At 42.9% G+C, this 12604-nt stretch overlaps 1 protein-coding gene and 1 long non-coding RNA gene across 20 annotated transcripts in view; one reads left to right on the forward strand and one right to left on the reverse strand.

The window, feature by feature from the left end:
* Positions 1-12604, forward strand: part of RIMBP2 (RIMS binding protein 2) — a 591563-nt gene that overhangs the window by 342780 nt on the left and 236179 nt on the right. For all 19 annotated transcript variants that reach the window (XM_068243476.1, XM_068243541.1, XM_068243461.1 and 16 more), the window contains one exon: positions 3651-3773. In XM_068243476.1, coding sequence (XP_068099577.1) covers positions 3651-3773 — 123 coding nt within the window. The remainder of the gene's footprint in view (positions 1-3650; positions 3774-12604) is intronic.
* Positions 1-12604, reverse strand: part of LOC137524118 (uncharacterized) — a 29330-nt gene that overhangs the window by 8468 nt on the left and 8258 nt on the right. Inside the window, exon 2 of the long non-coding RNA XR_011022633.1 lies at positions 144-263. This is a non-coding gene — a long non-coding RNA (uncharacterized lncRNA). The remainder of the gene's footprint in view (positions 1-143; positions 264-12604) is intronic.

A 12604-nucleotide genomic window follows, 5' to 3' on the forward strand; every position in this document is an offset into this window, starting at 1 on the left:
GACCTCCACGGGATAATGTAATATGCGCACGCCTTGCTCATACAGCTCTCTTGTAAAGTGTCAGGGAACTGGATTTGTGAAATAGACACACATCTTATTTAAAAGAATTAAAAAAGCAATTTGTGATAACATGCCATTGTTACCTTGTTGTGCCATCATCAAGATAAGAGCTGTATATTCGATGCTTTCTGGCACTTCAGTGTTCTAACATCTGCAGTCTAACTGATGCTTTCCCGGCAGAATTAAAGAAATGCCTCAATCTCCTGGGAAGTGAGATATTTTAAAATGAGAAATTGTTGAAGTGACTGAATACAAGCAATGTACAATTTAGCAGCTGTGCTTGCAGTCAGAGAGTAGCGAGTAAGCAGTCCAGCTTCTACTAGCCTGGAATATGTTTCTTGTGCCTACTTCTTCACTCTCATTACGCTGACTGACCACACAACTCACATAACAGAAAACTGGGAAGCCCTGAGTGCACAAGCAACAAACACCTCATGAACACGTCTAGCATGTGTGTGTGTGTGTGTGTGTGTGTGTGTGTGTGTGTGTGTGTGTGTGTGTGTGTGTGTGTGTATAAGATATGACCCTTTGTGTGGGAAAACGTAGAGAAAAGCTTATACTGGGATAAATGAATTGATGTTTTGTTTTGTTTTTAAGATCAATAGTTAACTGTGCCATACACAATGGAAAATAAGTGTTCTGCGTGTATGTGTGCCTGTGTGTCTTTACATGTACGCTGTATAATAAGTGTAACCGTCATGTCCACTTTATAATATCAATAATATTAATACCTGTGGATGCTAATGATTATACAGTGATATTGCTTTCTGTGGTGTAGTAAGAAAAAGTGCAAAGTATGTTCTTAAGAAATCTTTCAACAAATGATGTGAGGAGCGCTGGCACTTTCCACAATAATTGTGATGCCTCTTTATTGTTCAGTTAGGAGGATTATCAGAAATAAAAAAACTGGAAACTGTATTGGGACTAGTGCAATAACAAGGAATAGAGACCCTGTGGGGCTTCTGCACAAATAGAGTCTGTGAAGTTCTATTCATTTATGACATCATTTTCTGATTTTTTTTATTAAAATATTTTTACTTTTTGATTTTATGAATTTTTGAATTTTTTACAATTCAAGGTGCACCTACTTATTTTTGGGGGCTCATCAGCATACTCTCAGGTTGGATGCGTGTATGAGTGGATTGAAAATTGGTATGCTATATGTAATTTTATGCTATACCTAAACCTTATTTTATGTTAACTGAACAATAAAGAGACATCACTATTATTGTGGAAAGTGCCAGCGCTCCTCACATCATTTGTTGAAAGATTTTTTGCGTACAGTTGGGGCTAGGGGTACCCCAACATAGTGAGGAAGCTGCAGGCCAATTCAGAGGACTTTTTTCTTGTTCTTGTTTGGTTAGGAGGGATCCATAAGCGCCACCTATTATTTGTCATTTTTATGTTCTTAAGAAATAGATGACCGGGTATATAGGGACGCAAACAAGTTTATTGGTTTTCTGTTTCTGAAACCGGAGGGGGAGTAGGGATGATCAATGAGATGCAAATACTTCTGTAATTATGCACATTTTTATGCAAATATATGCAGCTTGAAAAAGGACCAATCAATTTAAATCTGGCTTTAAATTGACTGGTCCATTTTCAAACTGTGTACATTTGCATACAAATATGCATACATTTGCATCAACTCAGAGCAATTTGCATATCTGTGATCATTCCTAGAGGGGAGATGTAAAGAAGAAAAAGGGTCCAAGGGCAGAGCATGGAAAACAGCCAGCATAGGAGACCTTCCAGCAAAGTGATGATTTATAAGATATGTACGATATATTGTTTCTGTCTGAAGGCCATTCATAACCTATTAAGCATTATTAATAGATGGATAAACATAGAATGTTAAAGATAATATATCGTTTCCCCCCATTCCTTTAGTTTATAAGCTCGCAAGGGCAGGGCTCTCTCACCCTTTTGTGTCTTGGAATTCATTATACATTTTATTCATCATGTTACTTTTGTCACTGTAATTGCCCATTCTGTATTTTGTATATTGGTGGATACCATTATCTGTATTATTATGTACCCCATGTTCGTTTCTTACTTTGTACAGCGCCACGGAATATGTTGACGCTTTATAAATCAATATTGATTATATAGTATTTACCTATCTAATATTTTATGACCACCAAAAGCCAACTGCATTGGGAATGACAACCACCAGTTTCTCCCAGTCAGAAACCATCCATTTATATGTCTCTAGAGTTGCCTTTTGTTTTGCTTTGGAGCTGTCAACCAAGCATTTGAATGTATCCGTTTGATTTCCAGGGACCTAGTCAAAATGATGATTAGAAAGACCGCTCAGCTCAGGGAATGTGTGACTATCAATTTAGTTAACATTTTAATTGCTACCTGTTTAGTAAATGAGAACTTCTATTACTGTGGTGATTAATGTGTTAATTAAATGGGTCCTGGGATTTCATGATGACTTTGAAGTTTGTTCAGTGGTGGAGCAGTGGAATTACTGCTGACTGATCAGGTCTTTTGGGGCCCCACTACCGGCAGGCGTCTCATAGACATCAGTGTTAATTATCGGCAATCGGGCAACCATGTGGTGATTTGGGTGCTCAACGCGAGTAGTAGTCTATAGGTTACTACATCAAATGTATTCGTAGTAGCTAATAGTAAACAATTGCCTACTACTATTGGTAAGTTCGGCACCCAAAAGTAATTGTGGTTAGGCACCTTATGTATAGACATTAGGTAGGGGGGTTTAAGGTTAGTTCCCTCCAGGGGAGGGTTAAGATTTAATCCTCCTTTAATCAGGAGGTTTAATTTAGTATAGGTGCTGGGTAAGGCGATATTTCACTCATAATGGCTTATCCTGGTGCCTAACTGAAGTGGCGCTGCCGCAATACGTACTCCAATGGATGTGTAGATAGTGCTGTGTCCTGTGAGCAATAGTAAAGAGGACTCTACAAAAGGGGGCTACATGTTATCCTGTACTAGCCCAAGAAAAATCTTTACTATTTGGGGTGCGAGTCATTGGGCCTAAGGTCTTCAATAGCCACCAGACTGCTCCCCATCTCACTTCTGTGAGAGAGCACCCACCATAGCCTCAACTTCCCAAATCCAATGATGCTTTAATTTTCTCTATCTTAAGATGATGCATTATTCGTGTTTCACCTTCTTCGTGTGGAGGTGAAACTTGCAAATATCTTCCATTAAAGATGGTAAAATTGTAATTATCAAAGTTTTTTCAATTGGTGCTTTTGGATTCTTGTACCACTTCAGAAAACCCTGGTGGCTCAGGTTCTGCATAACTTAAAGCAACATTATAGTGAGAGGAATAGAAAGGCTGTCATATTGATTTACTTTTAATTGATACTAAATGCTTGACTGTCCTGTCCTGTGTCTCCAATATTTGCACAACAACAACAAAAACTTCAGCAAATAAGGCTTAAAATGTATTTTCCTTTAGAAATTGTAATAGCATGTTTCTCTTATCCAGTACCCTACTTTCCTATATTTATGAAATCTTCTGCATACCTAATTATCATTTCTGCATACGTTGTATACATAAAGCATTTTGGAAACAAATCCACAAACTGAAAAAAAAATGTTTTTTGTTCTTACAGGTGAAGTTGGACTATGAGCAGCTTCGAGAAACCCTTGCTATAGTCACCAAAGAAAGAGATTTGGCTGTGAAGGAGAAATACCAGCTCCAAGCCAAACTGGAGAACCTAGAGCAGGTCCTAACGGTAAAGCATGACTTCTGTAACTCAGAAACCTATTCCAAGCATTGTTGTACGTTAAGTGTTTCCAGTGTACATTATTTTGATTCTTTTACGTGAACCCAAAAATGTTGGTCTTCTCTATGACAACGTAACTGGTTACCTTGTTTCACCACTATCACAAACCCTGCTTTTCACAGAGCGATGCATTCTGATGACACCCAATCTGCTCACACTATCTGTATGCATAGGTTCCGGGGCTCTGTGTATCTAGGGCTTCATCTGTATTGTACACCAGCAGTTACAGGTGTACAGTAGGCCACAAACTAATTGCCTTGATATTTGGATTTGCACTTAAAGGGATACTGTAGGGGGGTCGGGGGAAAATGAGTTGAACTTACCCGGGGCTTCTAATGGTCCCCCGCAGGCATCCTGTGCCATGCAGCCGCTCACCGATGCTCCGGCCCCGCCTCCGGTCCACTTCTGTAATTTCTGTAACTTCTGTCAGAAAACCCTTGCGCCTGCGTTGCTGTGTCCTCGCTTCCCCTGATGTCACCAGGAGCGTACTGCGCAGGCACAGACCATACTGGGCTTGTGCTATACACTCCTGGTGACATCAGCGGGAACGAGGACACGGCGACGTAGGCGCAGGGGTTTTCTGACTTTAAAGTCGGAAATTCCAGAAGTGAGCCAGAGGCGGGGCCGGAGCATCGGTGAGTGGCTGCGCGGGCACAGGATGTCTGCGGGGGACCATTACAAGCCACGGGTAAGTTCAACTCATTTTCCCCCGACCCCCCTACAGTATTCCTTTAAAGTTAGTCGTTTTAAGAAGGAAGTTAGCACTTTTGCCTGGTTCAAGTCCGGGCTGGAAAATTATCTGCAAGGAGTTTGTATGTTCTCACCGTATTTGTGTTTTTTTTTTTTTCGGGGTACTCCATGTTTCTCCCAGATCCCAAAATGATACTAATTAATTGGTTTCCTTCAAAAATTGACTTAAAAGTACAATAGGACCACAAGACAATGACCGCCTATGGCAGGAATAATATTGTGACCGCCTCTGAGAGATATGACTATACATTATCTATCAATTATTATTATTATTATTCCATGTGCCTTTCAAGTTACCAAGTCCTATGAATAGGGTAGCATTGAATGATCATATGAAAGTATTTAAAGGATTTTTTGAGTGCTTTGCTGCTGAACTCTTCCTCTCAGTGTTGGAAAGTGCTACCATCTACACGGGCAATGCTGCACTGAGGTCACTAGCCCACTCATATTCACATACTGCCAATCATCATCATTCTTTTCAGTTCTCACTCTGAGTGCTATACCCATAACTGGATAGTTGATACCTCAAATGTTCACATTTTCAGCACGGCATAGGGCTAATTTAAGTACCTGTTTAGGAGAGAAATAAAGTTGTAGGAGCAGGAGATCCACCTGTACCATAGAAAACCAGTTTCCAAAGGTTTTACATCATCTTAAGTGGCCTTTCCCTTCGACACTCCTGTCTTTTAATTTTTAGTTACAGTTGCTTTGAGTAATAGGATTTCTGTGGCCTTGCTTTCATTAAACCTTAATATCTCAGCGAGTTAGACAATTTCCCCTTTGCACTGTAATTTAATTTAATACGCATAAAGTTGCATATGTATATTTATTATAATAGTATTATATGATTAGTATATGGTTATTGTCGAGCATGGTGGTGAACGCTGACATGTCCCTGACATTGTAACACAAAAGGTAAAGCATTTGATTCCACAGATATCACTCAAATTTCAGGAACTGACAAATTAGAATCCCTGTGGTGGACATGCAGCATCCTTCAGTTTCAAATACAGACAGCAACTCACATTCAATTTCTGCTTCCCCCCCCCCCAGATATTTTACACTAGTTACGCAGGTTAATCTACTCCTATGTTTCAGCACTGTGAAAAACATGTTGTCGCAGAAGTTACAGGCTTAAAGAGGAACTGTAACCAAAGCAACATAATGAATACAATTTTTTTTACAATATTCATAAAAAAAATGTAAGTGCTTGCCCATTTAAAATCTGTCCTATCCCTGATTTACTTTCTAAAATTTATCACAGGCGGTAACATCTTTAGCACTGGCAAGTGATCTGTGCAGAATGTTCGGTTACTGAGCATTGCAAAGCCAGTACAAAGACATAGCTGTTCTTCCAGAATGCTTGGGGAAGGAGGGGGGCCTAGGCTAAACCTCAGTGGGAGGGCAGGGCTACATACCATTATACAGCAATAAGAAGTGTTTTTGATGCTGAAACCAGGATATTTAACTTAACCACTTGAGGACTACAGTCTTTCTAACCCTTAAGGACCAGGCACTTTTTTTCCACTCAGACCACTGCAGCTTTCACGGTTTATTGCTCGCTCATACAACTTACCACCTAAATGAATTTTGGCTCCTTTTCTTGTCACTAATAAAGCTTTCTTTTGGTGCTATTTCATTGCTCCTGCGATTTTTACTTTTTATTATATTCATCAAAAAAGACATGAATTTTGGCAAAAAAATGATTTTTTTAACTTTCTGTGCTGACAATTTTCAAATAAAGTAAAATTTCTGTATACATGCAGCGCGAAAAATGTGGACAAACATGTTTTTGATAAAAAAAACCCATTCAGTGTATATTTATTGGTTTGGGTAAAAGTTATAGCGTTTACAAACTATGGTGCAAAAAGTGAATTTTCCCATTTTCAAGCATCTCTGACTTTTCTGACCCCCTGTCATGTTTCATGAGGGGCTAGAATTCCAGGATAGTATAAATACCCCCCAAATGACCCCATTTTGGAAAGAAGACATCCCAAAGTATTCACTGAGAGGCATAGTGAGTTCATAGAAGATATTATTTTTTGTCACAAGTAAGCGGAAAATGACACTTTGTGACAAAAAAAAGAAAAAAAAAAAGAATCCATTTCTTCTAACTTGCGACAAAAAAAAATGAAATCTGCCACGGACTCACCATGCCCCTCTCTGAATACCTTGAAGTGTCTACTTTCCAAAATGGGGTCATTTGTGGGGTGTGTTTACTGTCCTCGCATTTTGGGGGGTGCTAATTTGTAAGCACCCCTGTAAAGCCTAAAAGTGCTCATTGGACTTTGGGCCCCTTAGCGCAGTTAGGCTGCAAAAAAGTGCCACACATGTGGTATTGCCGTACTCAAGAGAAGTAGTAGAATGTGTTTTGGGGTGTATTTTTACACATACCCATGCTGGGTGGGAGAAATATCTCTGTAAATGACAATTTTTTCATTTTTTTTACACACAATTGTCCATTTACAGAGTTATTTCTCCCACCCAGCATGGGTATGTGTAAAAATACACCTCAAAACACATTGTACTACTTCTCCCGAGTACGGCGATACCACGTGTGGCACTTTTTTGCACCCTAACTGCGCTAAAGGGCCCAAAGTCCAATGAGTACCTTTAGGATTTCACAAGTCATTTTGCGGAATTTGATTTCCAGACTACTCCTCACGGTTTAGGGCCCCTAAAATGCCAGGGCAGTATAGGAACCCCACAAATGACCCCATTTTAGAAAGAAGACACCCCAAGGTATTCCGTTAGGAGTATGGTGAGTTCATAGAAGATTTTATTTTTTGTCAAAAGTTAGCGGAAAATTGATTTTTATTGTTTTTTTCACAAAGTGTCATTTTCCACTAACTTGTGACAAAAAATAAAATCTTCTATGAACTCACCATACTCCTAACGGAATACCTTGAGGTGTCTTCTTTCTAAAATGGGGTCATTTGTGGGGTTCCTATACTGCCCTGGCATTTTAGGGGCCCTAAACCGTGAGGAGTAGTCTGGAAATCAAATTCCGCAAAATGACCTGTGAAATCCTAAAGGTACTCATTGGACTTTGGGCCCTTTAGCGCAGTTAGGGTGCAAAAAAGTGCCACACATGTGGTATCGCCGTACTCGGGAGAAGTAGTACAATGTGTTTTGGGGTGTATTTTTACACATACCCATGCTGGGTGGGAGAAATAACTCTGTAAATGGACAATTGTGTGTAAAAAAATCAAAAGATTGTCATTTACAGAGGTATTTCTCCCACCCAGCATGGGTATGTGTAAAAATACACCCCAAAACACATTGTACTACTTCTCCCGAGTATGGCAATACCACATGTGTGGCACTTTTTTGCACCCTAACTGCGCTAAAGGGCCCAAAGTCCAATGAGTACCTTTAGGATTTCACAGGTCATTTTGCGAAATTTGATTTCCAGACTACTCCTCACGGTTTAGGGCCCCTAAAATGCCAGTTCAGTATAGGAACCCCACAAATGACCCCATTTTAGAAAGAAGACACCCCAAGGTATTCCGTTAGGAGTATGGTGAGTTCATAGAAGATTTTATTTTTTGTCACAAGTTAGTGGAAAATGACACTTTGTGAAAAAAACAATAAAAATCAATTTTCCGCTAACTTTTGACAAAAAATAAAATCTTCTATGAACTCACCATACTCCTAACGGAATACCTTTGGGTGTCTTCTTTCTAGAATGGGGTCATTTGTGGGGTTACTATACTGCCCTGGCATTTTAGGGGCCCTAAACCGTGAGGAGTAGTCTTGAAACCAAATGTCGCAAAATGACCTGTGAAATCCTAAAGGTACTCATTGGACTTTGGGCCCCTTAGCGTACTTAGGGTGTAAAAAAGTGCCACACATGTGGTACCGCCGTACTCAGGAGAAGTAGTATAATGTGTTTTGGGGTGTATTTTTACACATACCCATGCTAAGTGGGAGAAATATCTCTGTAAATGACAATTGTTTGATTTGTTTTACACACAATTGACCATTTACATAGAAATTTCTCCCACCCAGCATGGGTATGTGTAAAAATACACCCCAAAACACATTATACTACTTTTCCTGAGTACGGCGGTACCACATGTGTGACACTTTTTTGCAGCCTAGGTGCGCTAAGGGGCCCAACGTCCTATTCACGGGTCATTTTGAGGCATTTGTTTTCTAGACTACTCCTCGCGGTTTAGGGCCCCTAAAATGCCAGGGCAGTATAGGAACCCCACAAGTGACCCCATTTTAGAAAGAAGACACCCCAAGGTATTCCGTTAGGTGTATGGCGAGTTCATAGAAGATTTTATTTTTTGTCACAAGTTAGTGAAAAATGACACTTTGTGGAAAAAAACCAATAAAAAATCAATTTCCGCTAACTTTTGACAAAAAATAAAATCTTCTATGAACTCGTCATACACCTAACAGAATACCTTGGGGTGTCTTTTTTTCTAAAATGGGGTCACTTGTGGGGTTCCTATACCGCCCTGGCATTTTACGGGCCCAAAACCGTGAGTAGTCTGGAAACCAAATGTCTCAAAATGACTGTTCAGGGGTATAAGCATCTGCAAATTTTGTTGACAGGTGGTCTATGAGGGGGCGAATTTTGTGGAACCGGTCATAAGCAGGGTGGCCTTTTAGATGACAGGTTGTATTGGGCCTGATCTGATGGATAGGAGTGCTAGGGGGGTGACAGGAGGTGATTGATGGGTGTCTCAGGGGGTGGTTAGAGGGGAAAATAGATGCAATCAATGCACTGGGGAGGTGATCGGAAGGGGGTCTGAGGGGGATCTGAGGGTTTGGCCGAGTGATCAGGAGCCCACACGGGGCAAATTAGGGCCTGATCTGATGGGTAGGTGTGCTAGGGGGTGACAGGAGGTGATTGATGGGTGTCTCAAGGTGTGATTAGAGGGGGGAATAGATGCAAGCAATGCACTGGCGAGGTGATCAGGGCTGGGGTCTGAGGGCATTCTGAGGGTGTGGGCGGGTGATTGAGTGCCCTAGGGGCAGATAGGGGTCTAATCTGATAGGTAGCAGTGACAGGGGGTGATTGATGGGTAATTAGTGGGTGTTTAGGGTAGAGAACAGATGTGAACACTGCACTTGGGAGGTGATCGGACGTCGGATCTGCGGGCAATCTATTGGTGTGGGTGGGTGTTCAGTTTGCCCGCAAGGGGCAGGTTAGGGGCTGATTGATGGGTGGCAGTGACAGGGGGTGATTGATGGGTGGCAGTGACAGGGGGTGATTGATGGGTGATTGACAGGTGATTGACAGGTGATCAGTGGGTTATTACAGGGAAGGACAGATGTAAATAATGCCCTGGCGAATTGATAAGGGGGGGTCTGAGGGCAATCTGAGCGTGTAGGCGGGTGATTGGGTGCCCGCAAGGGGCAGATTAGGGTCTGATCTGATGGGTAACAGTGACAGGTGGTGATAGGGGGTGATTGATGGGTGATTGATGGGTAATTAGTGAGTGTTTAGAGGAGAGAATAGATGGAAACACTGCGCTTGGGTGGTGATCTGATGTCGGATCTGCGGGCGATCTATTGGTGTGGGTGGGTGATCAGTTTGCCCGCAAGGGGCAGGTTAGGGGCTGATTGTTGGGTGGCAGTGACAGGGGGTGATTGATGGGTGATAGGTGATTGGCAGGTGATTGACAGGTGATCAGTGGGTTATTACATGGAAGGACAGATGTAATTAATGCACTGGTGAATTGATAAGGGGGGGGGGTCTGAGGGCAATCTGAGCGTGTGGGCGGGTGATTGGGTGCCCGCAAGGGGCAGCTTAGGGTCTGATCTGATAGGTAACAGTGACAGGTGGTGATAGGGGGTGATTGATGGGTGATTGATGGGTAATTAGTGGGTGTTTAGAGAAGATAACAGATGTAAACAATACATTTGGGAGGTAATCTGACGGCGGGTTTGCGGGCGATCTAATGGTGTGGGTGGGAGATCAGATTGCCCGCAAGGGGCAGGTTAGGGGCTGATTGATGGGTGGCAGTGACAGGGGGTGATTGATGGGTGATAGGTGATTGGCAGGTGATTGACAGGTGATCAGTGGGTTATTACATGGAAGGACAGATGTAATTAATGCACTGGTGAATTGATAAGGGGGGGGGGGTCTGAGGGCAATCTGAGCGTGTGGGCGGGTGATTGGGTGCCCGCAAGGGGCAGCTTAGGGTCTGATCTGATAGGTAACAGTGACAGGTGGTGATAGGGGGTGATTGATGGGTAATTAGTGGGTGTTTAGAGAAGATAACAGATGTAAACAATACATTTGGGAGGTAATCTGACGGCGGGTTTGCGGGCGATCTAATGGTGTGGGTGGGAGATCAGATTGCCCGCAAGGGGCAGGTTAGGGGCTGATTGATGGGTGGCAGTGACAGGGGGTGATTGATGGGTGATAGGTGATTGGCAGGTGATTGACAGGTGATCAGTGGGTTATTACAGGGAAGAACAGATGTAATTAATGCACTGGCGAATTGATAAGGGGGGGTCAGAGGGCAATCTGAGCGTGTTGGCGGGTGATTGGGTGCCCGCAAGGGGCAGATTAGGGTCTGATCTGATAGGTAAAAGTGACAGGTGGTGATAGGGGGTGATTGATGGGTAATTAGTGGGTGTTTAGAGGAGAGAATAGATGTAAACAATGGATTTGGGAGGTGATCTGATGTCGGATCTGCGGGCGATCTATTGGTGTGGGTGGGTGATCAGATTGCCCGCAAGGGGCAGGTTAGGGGCTGATTGTTGGGTGGCAGTGACAGGGGGTGATTGATGGGTGATTGATGGGTGATTGATGGGTGATTGACGGGTGATTGACAGGTTATCAGGGAAGATAGATGCATACAGTACACAGGGGGGGGGGTCTAGGGGGGGGGTCTGGGGAGAATCTGAGGGGTGGGGGGGTGATCAGGAGGGGGCAGGGGGCAGGGGGGGATATAAAAAAAAAATAGCGTTGACAGATAGTGACAGGGAGTGATTGATGGGTTATTAGGGGGGTGATTGGGTGCAAACAGGGGTCTGGGGGGTGGGCAGGGGGGGGTCTGAGGGGTGCTGTGGGCGATCAGTGGGCGGGGGGGGGGCAGATCAGTGTGTTTGGGTGCAGACTAGGGTGGCTGCAGCCTGCCCTGGTGATCCCTCGGACACTGGGACCACCAGGGCAGGAGGCAGCCTGTATAATACACTTTGTATACATTACAAAGTGTATTATACACTTTGTATGCGGCGATCGCGGGGTTAACATCCCGCCGGCGCTTCCGTATGGCCGGCGGGATGTTACGGCGGGTGGGCGGAGCCAGTTGCCGGGGGAAGCGCGCGTCATCAATGACGCGATCGCTCCCCCGGCATGCCTAAAGGACGCCCCGCCTGAAGGCGTATTGCGGTCCTTTAGGCGTCCACTTTGCCGCCGCCCATGGGCTGTGGGCGGTCGGCAAGTGGTTAAAAGTGGGTATACTGAATAATTTACTGCATTCTACTATATGTTGTTACAGTATCTCTTTAAAGAGAAACTCCGACCAAGAATTGAACTTTATCCCAATCAGTAGCTGATGCCCCCTTTTACATGAGAAATCTATTCCTTTTCACAAACAGACCATCAGGGGGCGCTGTATGGCTGATATTCTGGCGAAACCCCTCCCACAAAGAAATTCTGAGTACGTACTCTTGGCAGTTTCCTGTCTGTGAACCCTGTTGCATCGTGGGAAATAGCTGTTTACAAAAATTTCACCCTGTGATAAATGTCACAATATAAATCGGGGATTTAAAATATTTTACAATGGTCAAACACTGACTAAATCATGTATACATAATTATTGTAAAAATGAAGCACTTTTTTTATTACATTATTTTCACTGGAGTTCCTCTTTCAGTGTTTGACGTCATTCTCTAATCAGGCAATGGGTGAATGAAAATAAAGAAAGACATGTATTCAGATGGAGTTGGTAATCGGCAAATATAAATAATAAATGTTTTGTCTTTTTGATAACATCAGGCAGTCAGACTTCAGTGATATATTTTTGCCAGATCTATAGTTATAGCAATTCATAATAATG

The sequence above is a fragment of the Hyperolius riggenbachi genome, chromosome 1, assembly GCF_040937935.1.
Source record: "Hyperolius riggenbachi isolate aHypRig1 chromosome 1, aHypRig1.pri, whole genome shotgun sequence".
Taxonomy (NCBI): Eukaryota; Metazoa; Chordata; class Amphibia; order Anura; family Hyperoliidae; genus Hyperolius; species Hyperolius riggenbachi.